The sequence below is a fragment of the Cercospora kikuchii genome (genome assembly GCF_019650295.1).
Source record: "Cercospora kikuchii DNA, contig_00008, whole genome shotgun sequence".
Lineage (NCBI taxonomy): Eukaryota > Fungi > Ascomycota > Dothideomycetes > Mycosphaerellales > Mycosphaerellaceae > Cercospora > Cercospora kikuchii.
The window spans coordinates 1103493-1125773 of NW_025408589.1; the positions used below are offsets into that span (position 1 = coordinate 1103493).

The 22281-nt window shown below is 53.5% G+C and overlaps 6 protein-coding genes across 6 annotated transcripts; 2 read left to right on the top strand and 4 right to left on the bottom strand.

The window, feature by feature from the left end:
• Positions 1-2172: 2172 nt before the first annotated feature.
• On the top strand, positions 2173-3987 carry CKM354_001162800 (uncharacterized protein; the record flags this gene model as incomplete). The annotated part of the gene is made up of 2 exons (XM_044807126.1): positions 2173-3608; positions 3678-3987. The coding sequence occupies 2 exons, from the start codon at positions 2173-2175 to the stop codon at positions 3985-3987; spliced, it is 1746 nt and encodes a 581-aa protein (XP_044663061.1).
• Positions 3988-4351: 364 nt separating this feature from the next.
• Positions 4352-5409, bottom strand: CKM354_001162900 (uncharacterized protein; the record flags this gene model as incomplete). Its single annotated transcript, XM_044807127.1, has 3 exons — positions 4352-4628; positions 4715-5052; positions 5122-5409. 3 exons carry the CDS (start codon positions 5407-5409, stop codon positions 4352-4354), a joined length of 903 nt encoding a protein of 300 aa, XP_044663062.1.
• Positions 5410-6024: 615 nt separating this feature from the next.
• On the bottom strand, positions 6025-7363 carry CKM354_001163000 (uncharacterized protein; the record flags this gene model as incomplete). The annotated part of the gene is made up of 2 exons (XM_044807128.1): positions 6025-6592; positions 6654-7363. The coding sequence occupies 2 exons, from the start codon at positions 7361-7363 to the stop codon at positions 6025-6027; spliced, it is 1278 nt and encodes a 425-aa protein (XP_044663063.1).
• A 638-nt stretch (positions 7364-8001) lies between these two features.
• On the bottom strand, positions 8002-10356 carry CKM354_001163100 (Golgi transport complex subunit COG4; the record flags this gene model as incomplete). Its single annotated transcript, XM_044807129.1, has 1 exon — positions 8002-10356. One exon carries the CDS (start codon positions 10354-10356, stop codon positions 8002-8004), a length of 2355 nt encoding a protein of 784 aa, XP_044663064.1.
• A 732-nt stretch (positions 10357-11088) lies between these two features.
• On the top strand, positions 11089-13260 carry CKM354_001163200 (uncharacterized protein; the record flags this gene model as incomplete). Its single annotated transcript, XM_044807130.1, has 2 exons — positions 11089-11916; positions 11968-13260. The coding sequence occupies 2 exons, from the start codon at positions 11089-11091 to the stop codon at positions 13258-13260; spliced, it is 2121 nt and encodes a 706-aa protein (XP_044663065.1).
• A 1451-nt stretch (positions 13261-14711) lies between these two features.
• On the bottom strand, positions 14712-22179 carry CKM354_001163300 (uncharacterized protein; the record flags this gene model as incomplete). The annotated part of the gene is made up of 2 exons (XM_044807131.1): positions 14712-20193; positions 20249-22179. The coding sequence occupies 2 exons, from the start codon at positions 22177-22179 to the stop codon at positions 14712-14714; spliced, it is 7413 nt and encodes a 2470-aa protein (XP_044663066.1).
• Between the last annotated feature and the right edge of the window lie 102 nt (positions 22180-22281).

The following is a 22281-nucleotide window of genomic DNA, read 5'->3' on the forward strand; positions in this document are numbered from 1 at the left end:
CCACGGACCGGTCAGGATGTGACTCATTGTGGACAGACTGGCGGCGAGGAGTTTCGAGGCTGTGCAGGAATGCCTTCGGTGAGAGGATGAACCTGGCGCGGATGGTGTTGGCCTTCGGCGAAGGTCAAAGGTATGGTTGTATCGTCGCCGGCTTGGAGATGCTGTCCACGCTGGCCATAGCTGTGCCGCAGAAATTTTGGTCATGACGGCTGAGCGAAGCTGTCCGGACTCGAGAGGGTTGGACGTTCGGTGAGGGCGAGGGCGACGTGTCCGAGTGTCTGTACTGATCAGCGAGCGCCATGAAGAGCGCTGGCCATTGTCGGCAGTGAGCTTCAGAGACATCAAATTTCCATGACTGCGAGCTGTGCCAATTCCGCCGAGTCCGTTGTGCGTTGGATTTCGACCGCCGCCTCTTCTCCAACTCGAGGCCTGCTGGCGACGAGACTGATGAAAAAGTTGATTCGCGTCAGCCGGCGGTAGTGGAAGGCCAGCGACACGGTGCCTCTGGACATGAGCAAGCTCAGCGGCCCAGTGACTGGTTCAAAAAATAAGAATAATCTTGAATGTCACCGTAGTGACGTTTCAGAGATTAAACTGAAAAGAACAGATACTACACTTGATCTGCCAAGCCGTTAGCAGTGTTTCAGTGGATTTGGAGGGTTGATGTTGACATACCTAAGCCAAAAGGCAAAGAGAGCTAAAGAAAAAAGAGAAGGAAGTTCGAAGGGAAGTTGAAGGCTTTTATGCTGTTCGCGCTAGTGGTCGGATCAATGCTTGGCGCCCGCCGATTGGCCGGCTTCCAAACTTCTCTGATTGGCCAGGCAGCAGTGCGACTCTGTGACTCTTCAGGCACTCCTTCTCGACAAGGCACCAACAGCTGAGAACCACTTCAACAACTGAGTGATCAAGCAGAAATGTGACGATCTCAGAGACCTTTCGAACTCCTGTCATGATACGCCATTGCTGTCAACTCGCCATGCTGTCCTATGCTTCCCTTTGCCACCACCTTTTCTTCGCATCTGGGTAAGAAACGCCTGGCTGCCGTGCGTGTGCCTGTGGTCAGAGAGACAGTGTTTGCTGGCCATGTCTCTGTAATATGTGCCATCTAGGAGGCATCCGGAGTCAACACGTTTCCGAAATGCAACTCAATGGGTCACTGGGGACATGTATCAGGCCTCCAGTATCTCTGCAATATCGCCCAGCTCTGAGGCACCAAGCATGCAAATAGTGCGAGCATGCAGCCAAACAGACCACTAGAGGATGCAGCGAGCTTCACGTATCTCTGCAATCTTGTTACAGTGGAAGGCGTCCAATGTCACGACTCTGACTAGGGCCATATCGCTAATACCGTCAGAGATCGATCTACTCGAGGTCCGCTTGCGGACGAACAGACTTCCTGGAACACACGATATCTTGGCCAGAATGGTCGCCAGGCTTCTTTCCCAAGCCCTTTCGATCAAGCTACTCCCAGGTCAAGCCGCACAGCGTCTTTGCCTCTGCCATCACACATGTTTTGAACACCATCCGCATTTCTCACTCTCACTGCTTGGTGAGCATCCTGTCCTCGAAGTTGCTGAATGGAGGCGGAACAACGCGGCGGAATTGCTTGGCAAGCCGGACTCTTCCATCTCTGATCACGGAACAGTCCTGGTTCTTTAGACATCATGCGCCGTTTCTCTGCACATGCCCGACAAACCCAGCAGCCGCAATGAATCAGGCACGTTCCGGTGAGCCAAGCAGTCAGACACCGGAGCCACCACGTCAGAAAAAAGTTCGCCTGGCCTGCCAACGATGTCGAGACCGCAGAATCAAATGTGACGGAGAGGTTCCGAGCTGCTCGAAGTGCGCCAAGGCTGGTGGTATGTTCGCTTATAGAGTGAGAGCCCGTATGGACGTTGATTCAATATAGTTCCCTGTATTGACGTCGACGCGAGAAGAAGTGGTAACACGATCGCGAGATCTTACATGACAGATGCCCAAGCCAGGCTTGAATGGCTTGAAGACCTCGTAAGGACCCATATACCAGGGGTCGATCTTCAGGCTGGTCCCAGAAGACCCGAGGGAGAAACAAGTAATGTTCAGAAGACCCCCACTACTGGAAGCAAGAGAAGGCGTTCTTCGACTGCTGATCGTAGCGAGGACCTCTCTGCCGTCTCTCGCAAGGCACGGCGTATGGCACTAGACCTGGGACTCTTCTCCTTGAATACGAACTTGACGCAAACTCACTACCTAGGATCGTCCTCTGGCTCTTTTTTCACAAGCCTGCTACCGAGTGTCCAGCATGTCGAAAATCCAGATGGCAGCTCAGAGCCAGAATGTGATACCGAGAACGCACTACAGCGGCCTATCTCACGTCGTGGCAATTCTCACGCACTATTTTCGCTTCTCAAGCAGAATCTTCCGCCTAGGACGGATTGTGATCGGATGATCAAGCTCTTCTACGACTACTATCACGCAGACTATCCTGTGCTGCATCAGCCTAGCTTTGTTGCCCTGGTCGATGCACTTTATGCTGCTGCGGAAGCTTCTTCGTCCTGCACTCTTCAGCACAATGGCTGGCCTGACAGTGTTCGAGTCTTCTCCTACAACGGCCTCGTTGGCCATCAGAAGGGCAAAGACACGATTGTGATACCTGTTCGCACAGCAGCTACACAGTTGTTCTTTGTTCTCAGTATTGCGGCAGACCTACAAACGAGGAAACGAGTTTTCAGCGCAGACCCCAGCAGACTCCATGCACAGGCGCTCGCATCATTCCACATCGCCATCGCAGAGGTTTCTTTGGCATCCGTCCAATCCATGATACTTTATGTACTACATAGCTTTTTGACAGCTGAGAGCGGCAACATTTGGGTCATTCTGCACATCGCACTTGCCTACGCGATCGATCTTGGCTTGCACCGAAATGTTCCAGCCTCAGAGCGGACCACCGAGATGGCTTCGCAGATGCGTCGCCGGGTCTTTCTTAGCCTCTACGCCCTAGATAGGTACGTTAGCACCGCCCAGGGACGACCACTGGGCTTTCCGGACAACACACTGGACCTTGCCGTGCCTCGAATCGTCCAGGACGTCGCAGCACACGACCAACATGATCAGGCTTATCTGTCCTACAGCATAAGTCACTTCAGATGGGCAGCTCTCATTTCTGCTATCAAGCAACAGCTGTACACATTCGTTCCCCATGGTGTACCTTCCAGCACTGCCGCCGAACTGCATGCAGATCTGAACTTACGGCTTGACCAGTGGCTTCAGGAGAGTAAAGCTGTTATCGAAGAACTGCCGGAGAATACTCTTCGCCGCTTTCATACGCAGATCAAGATCAACTACCACTTTGCGATCGGGTTGCTCTATCAGCCATCACAAGTCAGCCCTGCGCCAGGTACGCAAGCGCTGCAACGATGCTTCCACAGCTCTAGGGAAAGATTGCGGCTCTACTGGGACCTCCACGATCAGAACAATCTTCCGCTTTCATGGCCACGAACGCATGGCATCTTCCTGGCCGGAGCCACCCTCGTGTACTGCGTCTGGAGTTCCGCCGAGATAAGGTCCACTACAGTGGTCGCTGAGCTGGCTGCTGATCTGCGACTCTGCTCAAGCTTACTGACACTAGGGTAAGTTCTGATGTGCCAGCTGCATAGCTTACGCAGTTCGAGTGGAAATTACGACCTAACACTTGGCAGGGCAGAGTGGTGGCCGCTCGCGCAGCGCGGACGCCGAAGCTTTGGAAACCTCGCTGATTCCACTATCAAATTTCTTGCTGGGCCACGCAGTATCAGCCAGCATCAGGCCGCATCCTCAGCGACTGATGGAGCTAACATCCCTATGCCCGACCAGCACGGTCTTGCCACGAATCCTCAATGGGCGGATATCGAAATTGCTCTGCAGTCATTCTTACAGCACGAATATCAGCTTACAGACATGCTCGATGCGCTGGACACCTCTCCGTTCGACCCCATGAATCCCAATTGGACACTGCCCGATGCGTGGTGACCATGGCGGACAAGCCACAATACCACCTGCACCATAAGGACTTCTCAGATTCGGCTTCAGGAGTCGCACAACTTCGTGGGATTCCCTACCAGGATCGCTCGCCATTCTTGATCTGTGACCCAGCTCCTCTGGCTGCGTATCGTCCACTTCCAGAAACGGAGTCAGCTGCAACGCCTCTTCCGGCGATCTCACTTTCATGCTTTGTGTGTGCGGCCAATCTGAACCCCACATGATTCTTCGAGGATTTGCCATCTCCGTAAGCAGCACTACTCGGACGCCGCTTGAGCTGAAAATGGATGGAGGGAAGTATGAACGATCCGGTAGAGGGCTCGACGGAACAGTCGTCGCCTGCCGACTTCACTATCTAGGGCAAGCAAGACAGAATCGGCTTCAGCCTGTTTAGAACAAAAGCCTGCGCCCTCCGTGGAGCAGTCGTCTTGTTCTCCTCTCCCACACTAATCGAAGCATAGCAGCCTGGCGTACCAACGACTTTCCTCTCGATCGGCAAGCGACGTGATCCGCAGGTTTCGACATCGTCTTCGCCAACAAACGGCACCTTAGGATAGATTCGCGAAAGCACAAACTTGAAGTCGCCAGGTGACCGGCATCGGTTGTCGACTTTCGGAAAGTTCGCATTCAGCCTAGAACATTCAAAGTCAGCCTCAACTTCATGATCACCCTCCAAAGCACGCCCAAGGATCCCGAAGAAAAGAAATCGAAAACTCACCAAACCCCATCCGGCAAAAACGGCCTCTCCCCTTCCCCACCTCCCGTCAAAGCCTCCGTGACATTCACCACCAAAGCCGCATAAACTCTCACATAATTCTCCACATTCGCAGTCCAGGCCGTCTGTTTCCCACTCGACCCACTAAACGCAATCGCCGGAATTCCCAATTTAATCGCCTCAACAGCCGCTCCCACAGTTCCCGAGAATTGCGTTACAATTCCCAAATTCGATCCCACATTCGGTCCTGTGATCGCAAGTTCCGGAGGCCCAGAGAAGAATTCCTCAGACAAAACTTCGATGCCATGGCGGATGGATGTTACGGGGAAGGAGTTGACGTACTGTTCCAACACAAGGAAAGAAAGAAATTAGCTTACGTTCTGGACGTAGAGATAGGATGTCTTTCGTACGTTGAATCTTGGTTCACTTTCATTCCGTCCTATGGGCGGACTATTCGGCGGACAAGATCCAAACTGGCACCCTTCATCCCCAACTTCCTCAGGTTCTTCATCTCGACTTCCTGTCCCGCTTTGATTTTCCGCTGGAGCGGAGATGAAGGAATCGTAACCAGCAGCAGAAAGCGAATTATATGTTTCGCGGATGTTGATTTCTGCCCAGCCGTCGTCGTTGCTCTGCACCACATTCAAAGCGTCGCAAACAATGGGCAGGACGCCCAGTAGAATCGTTGATGGCCGCATGATGGAAAGCGCGAGCCTGAGAAATGAATGAATTGTTGAAGGACCGGGAGTGCTGTGGTGAGGCAGCACTACAACATCAGAACAAAACAGAACTAAAGTCGAGAAAGCTCCCACTGATGAACCATTGTAATTCTGCACCGCTCCAGTATTTGACACTACAGAGTACAGTATTGCAGTCGTGCCACTGGCTCCTCCTCCACACCGCACGTGTCATCCTTGTAGCTTAGCTCGGCCTCGGCATCATCTGCGCTGAACCAATGACAAGCGTTTCTTTAACCAGGTCTCGAATATATCGCGTCCCGCACACTATAGGATACCAAGTTTTCGATGAGAGCTTCCACGAATGTGAGACGACTGATATGCTAGAACAAGGACTGGAAGCGCGCGACCGTTGTTGCCAAGTCGGCTTCAAGTCTGGAACAGGCTGTCGAGTGATCCGCTGCTTTCCGGAACACTGCTGGCTCCGCCAGACTCATGCTCGTCAAGATTAAGGTCGGCAACTCAGCTAGGAGAAGTTGAGCAATTCATGTTGGACTTAAAATAATATTGGTTCTTTCATTCATCATTATATATAATGTCTTCTCAGACCAAATGCTAGCCTGTAAGATCTTGCATTTAGATACCTGCGATCAAGACCTTGATGCCAGCCAAGACTTCCTCACCAGTAGGTCGAATCTGGTTGGCGGGCAGCAAGAAACCAAATTGGCCCTTGTCGCGAAGCTCGAAGGTGTACGAGTAGTCCGCACCAGCGACATCATGAGCGTAATCGGTACTGCTACCAGTAGTTGGGTAGAGCGTGGCTCCGGAAGGTCCAGTGGTGTATTCAGTGCCGTACACAGCGGTGATGGCGGCAGCAGCGCGTCTAGCCAGAGACACCTGTGCCGCAGAGTTGGCTGGCACGTTTGGAGTGTAGCCGTAGGGGGAGAGGAGGTAGTTGCCGTAGCTGTGGAAGTCGATGTATTGCACGAGGTTTTGGCGGTCGGTAACGGTTTTCAATTGGGCAGTAAGTGCTTTCATCTCTGGAGTGTCACCAGCAGCTCTTCCCTTGTAGGTCTGAGCGCAAGGATCGGTGGAGGCTCCGTTCGGGTCACCAGTCCACTGGTATGGCCAGTTGCGGTTGATGTCGGTACCGTAGCAGACACGGCCAAGGACCGAGGGTCCTGGTGCACGGTTCTTGCGCCATCTGCATTGATATGTCAATTGTCTGTATCTTTGAGATCTTAATCTTTGGAGAATTGACTTACAGTCTGTCAAGGCGCTGCGAGTAGACGAATCCATCGGGGTTGACGACAGGCAGGATGTAGATGTCGTACTTGTTCAGGATGGCAGTGAACTCTGGGTTGCCCTTCTTGTAACCATCAACAATGCTGGCAGCGAGGAACTCGACGGTCATCGTGCTGATCCATTCGCGAGCGTGGACTGTACCGTGCCAGACCAAAGCCGGCTTGTTGGTAGAAGTGCCATTGCCGAACAGCTTGACTCCAAAGATCTCGCGGTTCTCGAAGGAAGAGCCGGCGGTAAATCGCTGGGCGTTGTTTGGGAAGCCCGCAACGAGATCGCGCCAGTATTGAACGTGGTCGGCATATGAGTGGTACGCGTTGAACCACGTCGAACCTGGGCCTTGATTTCCAGCCTGCCTCTTAACAGGAGCGGCCATGCTCTGCGCTTCCTCTGCAATATCGGCACCAAGATCGGCGTGCATGACTTGATAATTCAGGCCGAGAGCCTCGAACGTGTCGACCTGGTCGCTGGCGACGGAAAGATCGATGTAGTCGGAAGCCTTGTGAGCCCACTGCTCGTAATCGAGGGCTGAGAGAGCATCGAGAACAGCGGCGTCTTGACCTGCAGTCGCGACACGGTAAACTCTGTAGCCATCATAGTTGACAGCCTCTTGTCGAGGAAGAACTGAGGCCAACGCCAGTGGCGCGAGCGATAGTAATCGAAGAACAAACATCGTTGCCAGGAAGTGATCGTTGGGCACGAGATCTCCTACCTGAATTGCTGAGACGAGGCCGTACCCTTATAGTCCTTCGCGCTCGCCGACGCGAAGGTGACATCGCCTCTCTGATCGGCAAGCTGTCGAAGATTGGCAGCTGGCCGACCGGCGCAAGATGATGGGCCTCTCGTGAACCGCACTGTTTCTTGTCTCCTACCCTTTTGAGCTACGATTGACAAGTGTGCAGCTGATAGTACCCCAAGCATATGCGCCAAGAATAGACAATCGTATGGAAGTTTCAAGGCGCCATCCTTGACGCGGAAAATCTCGCCTTCCTCACAGCTCTATTGGCGAACGGGCAAAGTAGCTGCAGTCTTGTGGCTTCGAGTAAAGTCTTCAGTGCGACAGAAGCTGTGGTGATCTTCCTGGCGCCAAGTCATCTAGAGCCTTTGCGGCAGGTGATCTGAGCACCAAGCATTTCCCCACAGCCAATCATGAAATCTGCCTCGGGATGGTGTTATACCTCGCCGAGACAAACGGCACAACCCGATGGGTCTCTAATACACGTGCGGACGCATGTCGCCTTGGTAATAGGACATCAGTGGTCGTAGGCGACATATGCTGAGAATGTGCTTCAGGGATGCAGAGCTCCATGACTAGGGACGATCCTTGACGATTGCGCGGACTCTTCTCCTCTCATCAGCATCGAGCTTCCAATCAATGCCAGTTTCTCTTTCCAGTTGTATTCCGGTCAATTTGGAGATCTCTTCCCACTCATCATCTTCCATGTTCATGATGAGCGTCATCTGCGTGCAACGAGCGAAGGCGTCACGCAGTTCATACTTGCCGCCTTTAACAGCTATAGCGACCATTGCTGCCACGTCCCTTTCCAATCGAACTGCGCCCAACTCATTGACTCGGCCGTAATAAGACCATATTCTCTTCTCCAGCATGCGGGCCAGATGAGTGATGGTGGCTGTGATGAGCTTGTCGTATACATGCGGCGTTGCAATGCGTTTGATGGGAAGCGTGAACGCCTGCCAGCCTCGTTCGAAGCGTTGTGCAACAAGATCGTCTGATGAGGCGTCGTCGCCCACTGAATCCTCTTCGTCGTACTCGATGTTCTTGAAGGTCTCAGTGAAGACTGGTCGTAGACGTGGCCTCATGACCTGCTTGAGCATTACCTCGATTGCTTCGTTCAGGAGAACAGCAGTCTTCTCGGCAAAAGTCTTTTCCATTGCCTGCAAGACATTCTCAGCGCCTTCGGCCTCTCTGCCAAAAGGAAACGTATCTAGTAGCGCTGAGTCGTCCTCATTCTGTGCTTGTTGACCCCCGGAAGCCTGACCTAAGCATGTTCGAACGATTCTGCGAACATAATCCGTGGCAACATCAAGGTTGTTGATGAGAACGAGGAAGGATATAATCAGATTCTCGGGGGGTAGCGCTCCTTGTATGGCGGCCTTGGGATAGCTCTCATCGCGCATCTTGCGCTGCTCCATACCAAAGAAGTCGGTGCCGAGCACTCTGCCCACGGCTGGTACCACGTTTCGTACGATGCCGAGCTGCGAAGTTGAAAGTGTGCGTTTGAGGACCTGATCAACAATGTACATAATGTCATCCACGGCCGATGTGATGAAAGGCGGACTCGATCCAAGTTGTTTATTCGGATTGAGAGTCAGATCAGAAGGAGGTTCATCGATCTGAAAGGATTTCTCGACCGAACGCCGAAAGAAAAAGGTAGCCATGGCATTGAAGGGGTCAATAAGAAGGTCTGTGATTTTCCTCTGAAGTGTGCTGTGGACTAGAAAGCTGGGCAGGTGTAGATCATCGTCTCGATTTTGGTCGTGAGCGCTTGTCTTGCCTGCCAAGAAGCGAGTGTAGAGCGACCAGCGACTGAGCATGATTGCACTTTCATTCAGGAGCGCATCAATCTCCTTCATGTCCACGCTGTCATCTTCACTGGTACGACCCGAGCCTGGGGCAGGTGAGCCAGTTCGCGTGGGTAAGCTGGGCTTCTGCGACGGCAAGAAGCTTTGTACGAAGAAATTGAACGGGTAGCTCTTGATCTCAGTGAGGCGGCGATGTACTCGTCGATCCTCTGACCAGCTGTCCAGGACAAGGCCTCCTTGCCTATCAGCGTCCATTTGGATTCGCTCAATCACTTTGGTCATGCTTCCAGGACCATAGTGACGTTCGACGAGTGGTTGATGGCCTTCCACAATCTGGGCAATGTGTTCAAACAACTTGGTCAGGGCTTGGGCATAGAACATGCCATCTCTCCCGCGCGTCGAGCTCATGTTACCCCGAGCGCGTTTAGCAATACCGGTGCACACATAGCGGCCGTATGCTTCCAGACCAACATCGCTCCGGCCGATCAGGGGGAACAACTTGAAGAAGCGCGTAATTCGTGCTCCATCGCCCTCAGCCTCTGCTTTCTCGAACTCGCGCATGAAGAGACCCTTCAGACTCTCGGCCGCGTTGTTCAAAGTCACCCGCGGCGGATCAGGAACTTCGGCTGTGGGCACGATTTCCTCCGCAAATGCGCCATCAATGACCGAATCTGGAATTTTGAAGGCACGATGAAGGTAATCCGCAGCCGTTTCCCAGTCTTGAGGAGCTCCCATAGAGCCATGGACGCCAAGAACACATGCTTTCAGCTCGGCCACTTGCTCTACCACTTCCAACGTGGCTTTCACGGCGGCCTGTTCCTGGTCCAGCTTTTTGACAGCTCCTGATATTCGGTGGGCGGTCGAAGCGGCATTGGAGAGCATGCCATTGCTGATGTTCCTGGTGGCGACGACTTGGGAGCCCAGTTGAGCACGTGCAAGGTCCAGACGGCTCAGTTGGCGATTGAGGTCTTTTTGAGAATTGAGCAAGGTGTCCAAACGGGAAGTCACAGCAGCTTCTCGCTGGGACAATTCCTGCAGGGCTGCACGAATGTCATCGGCCGAGCCAGCGGTGTGGACAGTCGGCGTGTCGCCAATCGCGTGGCCATTGGTGAGGAGAGGCATGTCTTGGAGGTGGGAAGTCTTGACGGTGGTGGGCTTCGCTCCGACGTCCGACAGCAGAAACGCGAGCCCTGTGAAACACTAGCGGGGCGTCTCTTCGCGTGCGTGGGTGCACGTCTTGTGGCGCAGTCGCTGGATAGTTGCAGTGGTAGAGTCTGTGCATCTGAGCTCGCCAGCGGCTACAATGTTCAACCGCACTAAGACGAACGATTCGATGTAACGACCGCCACTGCTCGGGTCGCGCCATTGCCGGGCGCGAGGTGGGCATGAAGTGGGCAGCTGCGTTGCGTGTCGCTCTTACCTCAGCCACATTTGCAGGGATGGGTGGGTGGTCTAGGCGCGGGCAGTTGCACGACCGTCTGGCTTTCTTAGCGACGTGCGAGAAACAGAGGTAAACATTGCTCATCGCTGTCTCTTCTTGCACCGTCGCACCCCCAGCATTGCTTCGCTTCTTGTATATCCTTCCCCTTGCCGCTCGCTGTTACCACGGGACGAGTGACGAGGTTGCATCGTTCCTTCTTGCATCCACGATTCCGCATCGCACCGCATCGATCGAGCTCGAGAATAGAACACAAGCCACGGCCCTGGGAAGGACAGCTGCAGCAACGTTGAGCAGGGCAAGAGAAGGCGCATAGAACTATCGCAAGCAGGAGCGCACATGTGGGCGGACTTCCGCTGCACGCTGTAGCGAGCGCGTGGACATTTCCTCACTGCGGCTGCCATCGCCGTGCCGCCATGGACGCCGCCGGCCATGTCCTCTTCCACGCCGCCGACCTCGTCCTGCGCCAGGCCACCGAGACGACAGACACCGCAACGGGTACGAGTTCGGCAACGGCAACTTCTACGGCAGCTGCAGAAAAGACGCCCCGGCCCGGCTTCTACAAGATCGTGGGCATTGTACTCGCCGTGGCATCCGGCCTGTTCATCGGCAGCTCCTTTGTTATCAAGAAGGTGGGCTTGCTGAAAGCCAATGTCAAATACCAAGAGGAAGCGGGCGAAGGCTATGGATATCTCAAAAACGCCTGGTGGTGGTTGGGCATGACTTTGATGATCGTGGGCGAGATTTGCAACTTCGTCGCCTATGCTTTCACAGACGCCATTCTGGTCACTCCTTTGGGCGCCATATCTGTCGTGGTGTGCGCTGTCTTGTCTTGGTGGATTCTGAAAGAGCGCCTGAGCTTTGTGGGATGGGTTGCCTGCTTCCTCTGTATCGTCGGATCCGTCGTCATCACGCTTAACGCGCCAGAGCAATCGGCGGTGTCCAACATCCAGGAAATGCAGAGTTACGTGATTGCCCCAGGATTTCTCGTTTTCGCTGGAGTCATCCTTGTCGGTTGTGCGTGCGTCGCCTTCTTCGTGGCACCAAAATATGGGAAGAAGAGCATGATGGTCTACCTCACCATTTGCAGCTTGATCGGTGGTCTGAGTGTGGTTGCCACTCAAGGCCTGGGAGCAACCATCATTGCGGCCATCGGGGGTGAGCAACAGTTCAACAAGTGGTTCACATATGTGCTGCTCGTCTTTGTCATCTGTACGCTTTTGACAGAAATCATTTATCTCAACGTAAGTCATCCTTTACCTGGTCGACACGAAACCACGCTGACAACTGCTCAGAAAGCTTTGAACATCTTCAATGCAGCACTAGTGACGCCTACATACTACGTCTACTTCACGTCGTCGACCATAATCACATCGGCCGTGTTGTTCCGTGGCTTCCATGGCACGACCAACCAGATCATCGATGTGGTCATGGGCTTCCTTACTATCTGCTCGGGCGTAGTGTTGCTACAATTGGCAAAATCGGCCAAGGAAGTACCTGAGACGAAAATTTTGACCAGCGACATGGATCAAATCAGAGCCGCAGCCGAGGTAGAGGAACCAGAATATGAGCCTCGCGCAGACACCATCCGTGGTGGTGCTGGAATCATCCGAGCTCTGAGTAAGGCGAGGACGAAGAGAGAAGCCGACGAAGCAAAGCGAATCCACGAGGAGCGCATGGAACCCATTGGCGAGAACGAGATCGTGGAGTGGGACGGACTGCGACGAAGAAAGACCGTCTCCACGCAGGGCGGGTCAATACATCGGCCCAGAACTGCACATCCTCCTCTTGGCATGTCACAGTTCCCAGACGATGTTAGCGAACCTGAAAGTGACGTGCACCCGGGCTTTTTTGGTCGCATAGGCAGAACGATTACTCAAAGACGGGAGCGAGGACACAGCCCTGTAGCTCTCGACCACGTGGCGAACGACAAGCAAGGAGCACGAGAGCATGTTTACACACGACCTGGGAGTCAGCGACAAGTGGACGGCCATGACGATGACGACACCGAGTATAAGGGAGCCGGAAGCGGTTCGCACATACACTTCTCTGATCAAGTCAGCGAGCGAGGACGGGCGGATTCGCAATCTAGCAGTCTTGCGCCTCCGCGACCGCCTCCGCATGGCAGCGGTAATCGACCCGGTACTGCTGCGAGCCGTTCCTTCTCATTCCAGAACGTCTTCTCTCGCAATAGAGCTGAATCAGGCGCCACCGACGGACCCAGGCCCATTAGTAGAGGCGCCTTATCCTTCACAAGTCGAGGCAGCCAAAGTCGAGAATATCCTAGAGCTCGCGCCGAAACAGAAGAAGAACGTTTGGGACTAGTCCACGGCGACTCCCACAAAGCTCTACCAGTATACACAGAAGAGACCGAAGAACAAGAACGAAGAAGTGATAGCTCTGAATGGCAAGTCACATCCGGCGCGAGCTCGAGCCCGGAAGTTTTGAGCACGAGCGGTGACCTTGGAGCCGGCGGCCGCAGACGACGCGATGATTTTGATGATGACGACGAAGATGATCTTTATGATTCGCACGTGCGACGGGAAGATAGTGGAGGGACGGGGAGAAGTGGAAGGGCATTTGTCTAGCGTTGGATGCTTTCACGACGACGACGCTTACGGCTGCTGTTAGTCTCATCATCTGGTTTTAGTCTCGGTCTTTCTCGTTTTGCTACTAGCACTACCACAACTAGCATGGCGTTGGTGGAGGAAAAGGATATTGTTGACGCAGAGAAAGTTTATGTTTGATGCATAGAAACATGAGGGATCATCAGTGCTGGGGTAGTTGCATGCACATACGTGCATATACATATTGAAGAGAGAGACTCTGTAAGAATGTACAATGGTGGAATCTCTAGTGCCGCCTATCACGCTTCCGTAGTTCCAGTGTCGAGTCCCACATTCCCAGTACATTCCCAGCCGTCAGCGGTTGTGGCATCCTCCCAAACTGCCTACCCACTGTGTCAAAGATCCCTTTTCCATGCTCGTCGACAGCAGCCCTAACACCCGAACAGCCGCACACATGCGCTCTTGTCGATGCTGGCGCACAATCTGTCGCAGGTAGTCGTATGACTTGTTCTGGGTTCTGCGGGTCGGCTTTATGCAGCCAGCTGAGATCCAGGATTCGAATATAGGATTTAGGACTGTTAGGAAGAATTTGATCAGCAAGTCCATCCATTCATTAAAAAAGGAAACATTGAGAACCCACTTTCCCCCTCGCGTCTTATACATCACACACGTCTCCTCCCCATGGAAAACCAACCACGTCATACACTTGACAGCTTCACTCCCAATCAACTCCAAAAACACTTCGAATTGCTCTCGCCGGATGAGTTTGAAATAAACATGAAATTCGCTAAGCGAATAAAGGAGCGACGAGGCTTCTCGTCGAATTTGGCTGTTGACGTGGAGGAGAGCCCAGGCGGATTTCATGTCGAGAGTTGGGGCGAGGCTTTCTTTTGGGCTCCAAGAAGAAAGATATTTGAGCCATTTTGATTCATTGCGGATTTCGACGCGGGTGTCTTTGAGGGCGAGTTCGAGGATGAGAAGACGCAGCTCCGCGGGAAGGCCTGGTAGGGAGGCTTGAGGATATTGAGACATGTTCACGGAGTTCTTCATATGGGTTGCGGTGTTCGTAAATTCTCATATGGCTTCGAGCAACGCTGGCACTGCCAGGGGTGAGGTGATGTAAAATTTGTGCCTTGCAGATAGTGGGGCCGCGATATATGACCATACCGCTGTTGTGGAACAGAGAACTAGGCGGCAGCGGCAGCCTGCGAAAGCAGGCAGGGCAGGTGTATCAAGTCTTAGAACAAGGAAGCTACGATAGTCTATCTCGCCCCAAGAAGAAGTGCCACTTTCAGCAACATAAATACAACGAAGCAGGTTCTGTGACGCCCGAAGAAATCTTTCATCGAGACACAGAAACCAACAACAAAGTACAGCGAACAAAACTCCTACCAGTTCCTGTCGCTAATATAAACCTTCTCAAACCGTAGTCTGGCTCGCTCGTTAGTCGCAGTATAAACAGTTTCATCATATTAATCGTCGCGTTCATCGTCATTACTTTCCTCCTGCCTCGAATCGTCCCCGCTCCCATCAACGTCTGCTGCACGTAGAGGCGTGCTCCTCGAAGGCATAGCATAGCCTGCTGGGACTGAAGTCACAGATGGGGCATTGCCACCGGGCGCGGAACTGCCAGAGACGGATCTTGCGAGCGGGGCTCCCGGACTCCCTGTGCTGCTGCCCGTGTTCGAACGCGCCCCAAGCCCGGGACGGGCGGCAGCTCTCGAAGGCCGGCTCTGCAGCTCGCGAATCTGCTGCTCGACGACCTTCAGCTGGTCGCGCATTTGGGTCTGTGCCGTGGGCTTCTTTGCCATCTCCTCCGGTGTGAGGTGGACGACAGTGCTTCCACGTTGAGCACTCCGAGGTCTCTCTGGCGGGTCCTTGAGACTCCCGGCGAGGCCGACCCCAGCTACGACACCATTCTTGTGTGCCTCGTTCCGGAAATCGATGTTTTCTTTGGCCTTTTGGTCTTCGCGTCTAGCCTCCTCGTCCTCGACGGTCGACACGAGCTTATTAGCTTCGTCTTGGAGATTAGGGATCGACTTGGCGGGCTGATGGAGGTAGCTTTCCAGCATCTGCTTCAAGGTGTCTGCGCGCACAGGCTTGGCAAGGTAGTTGTTCATGCCTGCTTCAAGACACTTTTCACGATCTCCACGGATTGCAGAAGCCGTCATTGCAATGACCAGGATGTCTCTTACCCGCGGGTCCTCGTGCTTGCGGATCTCGCGTGTCGCGTTGTAACCATCTAGAACGGGCATCTGAACGTCCATAAGAACCAAGTGGAATGGATTGCCATCCTTTGAAGCGCGTGTCAACGCGTCCACGGCCTGCTGTCCATCGCCGTACGCTTCGCAATTGAAGCCAAGCTTCTTCACGAAGTTGATGGCAATGCGCTGGTTGATCAGATTGTCCTCTGCGATGCAGACTTTGAGCTGATCCCGCGGAATGCCTTGAAGACTGACCACTGCACGAGCTCCTGGGCCATCATCCGCAGCAGGAGGGGTGAAAATGGCCATGGGATCCGCGTCCCTGCCGTGCGGAGTCGTGCCAGTGTGCTCATTAAGCTCCGATGCGTGGACTTTCTTGAATGTCAGGCTGAACGAGACGGTCGTACCAACGTCTGGGGTGCTCTCCAGCCAAATTTGTCCTTTCATGACGTTCTCGAGGATCGCCTTGCAGATCGATAAGCCAAGACCAGTGCCGCCGTAACTTCGTGCTGTACTAGAGTCGGCCTGAGAGAATGGCAAGAATAGCTTCTTCTGCTGCTCCTGTGAGATTCCGATGCCGGTATCGGTGACTGAGGTCGTGACCTTGATGTAGTTTTCGTCTTCCCAATCGACCTTTGCGCGTACAGTCACACTGCCCCGCGCCGTGAACTTGTAAGCGTTGGACATCAAATTCATCAGGATCTGGTGCAGTCTGACGGGATCACCCATGACGACCAAATCCTTGTCAATGTCCAACTCAGTCTTCGTCACAAGGTTCCTCTCGATATTTGTATAGGATAGGGCCCTCACGACTTCAGAAATGGTCTCTGTCAGACTGAGTGGCACACTGAAAACTTGCATCTTTCCGGCCTCCAGCTTCGAAAAGTCGAGGATGTCGTTGATCACACTAAGCAGCGTATCCGCACACACCCGGATACTGTCGGCGTGCTCTTCCTGTTCTTTCGTCAGGATCGTGGCTTTGAGCATCTCAGACATCCCGATAACGCCATTCAATGGTGTCCGCAACTCATGCGAGACATTGGCCAGGAACATTGACTTCGCCTTTGCAGCCTCATCCTTCAGCCGAACCATTTCCTTCGCTTCTGCCTCGGCAGCTTTGGCTTTCTTCTCTTGCTCTTGTGCTTGCGCCAAGGCCTGCTTCTGGACGATAAGCATGCTTGCATTACTAGCCTGCACTCTCTCGGATCGCTTGAAGAGAAGCGCATTGGCAATCGATATGGCAATCTGGTTGACAAGCAGTTTCAGCAGAGTCACTGTGCGTTCTGTAAATGTATTCGGCTGAGCCTGGCAGTAGAGACTGCCAAGAAGTGCGTTCTCGCCGTGCAAGATTGGTATGGAGATCATGCTTGCTCCATCAGGGTTCCGCTCAAGCCATGAATCCGGCACGTTTGAAAAACGCTCGTCGTCCAGAACTTGCCGTAGGAAGACCTGTTCTTTAAAGCGCAGCACGTATTTTGTGACTTGTCTCGCCACCGGATCTTCGACGTTCTCGAGTGGTATGGCCATCTCGGGTGCCTCGATGTTATCCGGCGTACCCACAGATGCCACACACCATTCCCCTTGATCGTTCTCTACTACAAGACCAACCAGTTCTGCGCCGGTCGAGTCGACAATGATATTTGTGAGTTTCGAGAGCAAGCGATCGACATCAAGCTCGGACGAAAGCAATTGACTGGACTCCAGAATACCAGCGAGATCGATCATATCCAACCCCACGGCCGAAGACAGCGCAGCGGGAGGTTCCTTGTCCCCGTTGATCGCTGCAGTCTGCGAGTGGGAAGGCTCGAGCCACTCTTCAGTCCTCTCCGCTGACGTGGGAGCTGCCCCGTGGCTCGCCATTCGCTCCAGTCTGTAGGAATATGCTGCGCCAGCGGAAGCGTCGTGAACGGTCTGAGTTGCAGCATCCACGTTCGAGAGGCTCTTCGTGCCATACAAGAGGTACTCGTACTTGTCCTTGACGTGGTCCGCTTTGCCATATGCACCAATGCGACGATAAGCTGAAATGGCGTCAAGCAATATTCCGCGAGCAGGTCTTGCAGCGCCCATCCGGACCAACCAGTCTGCGTAGTGCTCCAAGGCGAGACCCTCGTCGAGGGCCGTGTTAGTGACCAGAGCGTGGTCAACGGCTCTCTCATAGTGCTCAAGCACATGGGCATAATCGTGCGTGATGTCTGCGACCTCGGCATCCAGCAGCGCGATATAAGTCACATAGTTCGCATCATTGGCGCTTGCCGCTATCTCACATTGAGCCCGATAGTGGGCAACACGAGCTAGCAATTCTGCTTTGTCTGGCCGGTCTGGATTGTCGCGAATAGATGCAATAAGGCTCAACGCCAGGTAGAACATCGCTGAGTATCGATAACGCATACACAGCAATCCATCCGTCATGAGCAAGAGCTTTTCGCCGAGCTCCAGTGCTTCCTTGTAGTGTCCAAAGCGGTACAATGCAATGAGCTGGTACGTCAAGTAGATGGAGAGTGGACGCTCCGGATTCGACGAGCGCGCTCTGATGTAGCGAACGTAGTCACTATCGGAATGGTTCGTGTCAGTCAAGACATCGGGAGCTGATTTGTAATATGTCTTGCCCGCCAATGCTCGAGAATACTGTCGGACACCCATCAAGAACACGCCGCCTCTGAGATTCTGTTGCCATTCTGGGAATTCGTCGCTGATGGAAACAATGTAAGCCTCGATTTCGGAGACGCTTTCAGAAGCCCAGAGTCGATAAGCGGCCATAACGCCAATGTTCAGAAGATGCAAGATTTTGTCGCCTGCTATTGAGGCAGCTTCCAGCCCTCTGTTCAGAATTTGGAAGTTCTCACGGAAACCCCATTGGATATGGCCGACGAAAGTAGAGTATAGGGTGAGCGCGCGTCCGATCGTGTAGTACTCCTGATCGAAGTGGTCCACTATCTGATGAGCCCGGTCCGCAAACTGCATCGCGGGCTGAACCATACTGAATCGCCAAACACTGATGGCCGCGAGATTCACGTAGCCCAAAGCCACCTGGGGATACATGCCGCGTTCGAGGTACAGCTTCATGATGGTGAGGGTGGCATTGTAGAACAAAACGGGGTCGGTCCAATATGCTGAAGATTGGAGTTCGGTAAGCAGAGCACCAAGCGTCATGAGGCTTCTGTCGATATCCTTTGCCTCAATGCCGCTGAGATCCATGCTGGCTTCCTGCAGCTGTGGAAGGAGTCGCTGTAGCTCTTCGTCACATTGTTCAAGTGTCCGGTCCTCTATAGCCAGTCCGAGATCTACAAGGGCCTGTCTTAATCCCTCGAACGCAGTCTTGCTGTCGCCCTTCTGAACGTACATACGGCTGAGAATGATAGCCGCGGGGGCCTTGTCTGTTGCGTGACGAGCATGCGAGAAGACAGCGTTCAAGAGAGTGGTTGCATCTTCATATTCACCATTGTACCAAAAAGCCTCGGCTGCACGAATAAAGAGCGTGAGTGTTTCGGCGTAGGTCGCGTCGCCGGTCTCATCGTTCCATGGATTTGCTGGTAGCATTTCCAGGCATGCCTGAAAGTAGTATAGCCCGGACTTTCGCGCTCCTGATTCCTTGGCCGTCTCCGCTGCCTGGTATAGCAGCTCTCGAAACTGTGTCTTTTTTGGCGCTCGGCGTTTGATTGCCTTGATGCCCTCGCAGACATGTCGTGCTTGCTCGAACAGAACCTTGTTGGGCTGATTGACGGGGTCATATGGAAGGTGCTTCATCATAGAGGACGCGACAACATAGTGCATCTCTTCGCGCACGTAATCGTCGCACAAGGCATCAGCTGCCGCCACGTATCGATCATGACTGAACTTGAAGCGATCTTCATCCTCTGTCGGCATCACAATGAATGAAGAGAGTGCCGTCTGCAGCCCCGCAACAGCGTCTTTTGACTTTGGTGGAATAAGAGGCTGCGGCGCAAGATCTGAGCACGCACAACTCATCACCCGCTGCAGCACTCTGAATTGAAAGCTGTTGCCAATGATAGCGGCCCATGCCAGCACTGTTTGAGCATCGGTAGGTAACTCGCGCATGCGTCGCAAGATGAAGTCGTTGGTCGAGAATCTACCGCTGTCGGGCGTCGAGAATTCCTCGAACAGTTTGTCCAAACTGAACTCCCAGTGGCCACATTTCCAGCAATAGTAAATGCATTTCTTACGATATGCAGAGTCAAGCATTTCTCGTACGAAGAATGGGTTGCCCTGGGTTTTCTCCTGTATCACCGCAACGAGTGGAGTGACGTACTCTGCGGGACGATGGAGTGCTTGGGATACGTATTGAGTGGCCTGGTCGTCAGTAAAAGACCCCACTGTCACTTTCGTTGCTCTATCAAGCAGCCTCACGATGGCAGGATCCGCAATCTTCTCATCCCTGTAAGTGAGTATCAGCACGATTGGAATATGGCTTTTCACGATGATGTGCAGCAATTCCAAGCTCTCTGGATCCGCGTATTGCAGATCATCCAAGCAGAAACAGACGAATCTCTGCACAGCCAGCAGGCGGAGGACGTCCAAGAAGATCGACATAAACCGGGATGACTTGTTCGAGCCGCCAGAGCGCAGCCATTCCTGAGTACTGGCCGCGTTGCACATCTTCCTCTCAGGCATCTGTCCCATCTGCCCATTCGGCGATCGCTCTGCAGGGCTTTGATGAGCCATTTTCCCGTTCACTGTAGGTGACAGGAGCCAGAGCGGAAGTTCTAAGTAGGTATGTAAAATACCCCAGTATCTGTGAAATGAGTATTAGCAGATTGAATTGGTACTTCAGCTGAGGCACGACTTACGGTCGAGTGAAGTTGCGGACATTGTCGTGGAAGGCTGTATTCACATCGTTTTCTGAGAAGATTTGCCGAAACAACGAAGACATCACTCTCACCACAGGATCAAAAGGCGCCTTCCGGACCGGGTCGAACTTTGCTGTCGTAAAATAACCATGCTTCCTGATTTGGCTCTGAATGCTCTGAATAAGTGCCGACTTGCCAAAGCCAGCTTGGCCACAGATGCCAATAATCTCCGTCCTGCCTTTCCTCTTAAGTTTCTGTGCAGTGCGAAGCATTGTGCTCGGTTCTGAAGTTATGCTGCCCATCTGATAGCTGGAGACGGTCCTGTACAAGCTCTCGGGTGTTGCTCTCGCCCCCGAGCCGAGACTGTCAAAGGAAGCGTCTCTCCGTTCGGGCCCATGTACGGTGCCATCTTCGTTCGTGGATGTGGCAGACGAGGCCATGCTCCCTGTGCGTGCCAGTGTCTCCAGGCGATCCTGTGATATTCTACTGAAGCGATGTTGCTCTGATGCTGTCGACTCCGGGATAGACGTCAATTTCGTATCATCGCGACTGCGATCACGATCCGTCGAGGATGTGCTGTCACTCATGATATCATCGAGTAGGCTCGCAGCTTGGGGGTCAGTAGACAGAATGGACGAGCTGGCCGAGCTCAGCGTATAAAGTCCTTTTCTGGAGATGGTGGCGCGAGCAGCTCTCGCTGCTGCCCTTTCGATCACTTCGATTATCTTATTCCGCTGTGTATCTCGACCTACAAGATCTGAAGGCAATACGAAGAAGCACGACACGTCCTTCTCGCCGAGCTTGAAGCTTGCCAGGGCGTCTAGATCGCCGTCAGTCAAGATTTGTTTGAGCTTCTGCAGGTCATGTTTGACCCCAGTATTCGAGTTGTAGCGGTCGTCCATGTTGCGTGCGGTCATCTTCTGGATGAGTCTGGAAAGCACATCAGGCACGTCTGATCTTATGGACGAGGCCGGAGGTATGCGCCGAGAAAGCACGTTCTGCATGATGTCCAGAGGTGATCGTCCTTCAAATGGGGGCTGCCCGGTCAACATTGTCCAGAAGAGTATACCGAGTGAATAGATATCGGTTCGCGCATCGGGCTCGGCAGGCAGTCGACCGGTCTGTTCGGGGGCGATGAACTGCAGGCGGTGCTCGACGCCACGCTGGGCCATCAAAGTGGTCCAATTGGCTGAGGTCAAGCCGTGCTCGAAGCTCCGAACACCAGAGCCAAAATTGATCATGCGCACGATCCCAGATTCTCTATTGAAGTGAAATGCGTCGCCTCTGATTTCTCCATGGACGATGTCGTGCTCATGATGCAGAATCTCGAGGCACTCGCTGGCACCTATCGCGAAGTCCAAGAAGGTGAGCAGCGCGACTTGATCGTGGCGCTGGATTTGAGGCGAGTCTGGAGTCCCGGAGTAGAAATTAGCGCCAAACGAGACCAGCTCTTCTAAGTAGTTCCTTCCTGGCGCTTCTACGATGGTAATAGCCAGAGGTACCTCCCCCGCCTGCCTCGCAGGCATACGGAAGAAGTCGAGGGGCCGAACGAAATGTCTGTGACTGTCAGACGAATTGAAGAGCGTCTGGCATAGCTTGGTCTCGCGCTCAAGACGCAAGATCTGTCTCGACAATCGTCCGACCACCCATATGTCCTTCTCCTTCTCTTCATCTGGGGTGTTGGCATCGTAGTCGGATCGGGTCCGAATCGATGAGGGACGAGAGCCCGAGTTCGAGGAGGTGCTCGTCTTGCGCGAAGCACTTGCCGTTTTGGAATGTTTCTTGCGACCAAAGAAATGCCAGTCGTCGTAGCTCGAATGGAAGGGCGGCATGCGATCGTTGAACTCGTAGCCAGGAACATCGTCGCGTAGGCGCTCGTAGAAGCGTTTGAATGGAGCCACAGTGGCGTCGTGGTCGGTTTCGCGCTCCATATTCGCTCGTCGGCTCACGTACTTGCCTAACAGCAACCAGCCGCGCTCATCGCCTACTCCGAATGAATCTGTGGCCCTGTCTCACTTCATGCTGTCGCCGCC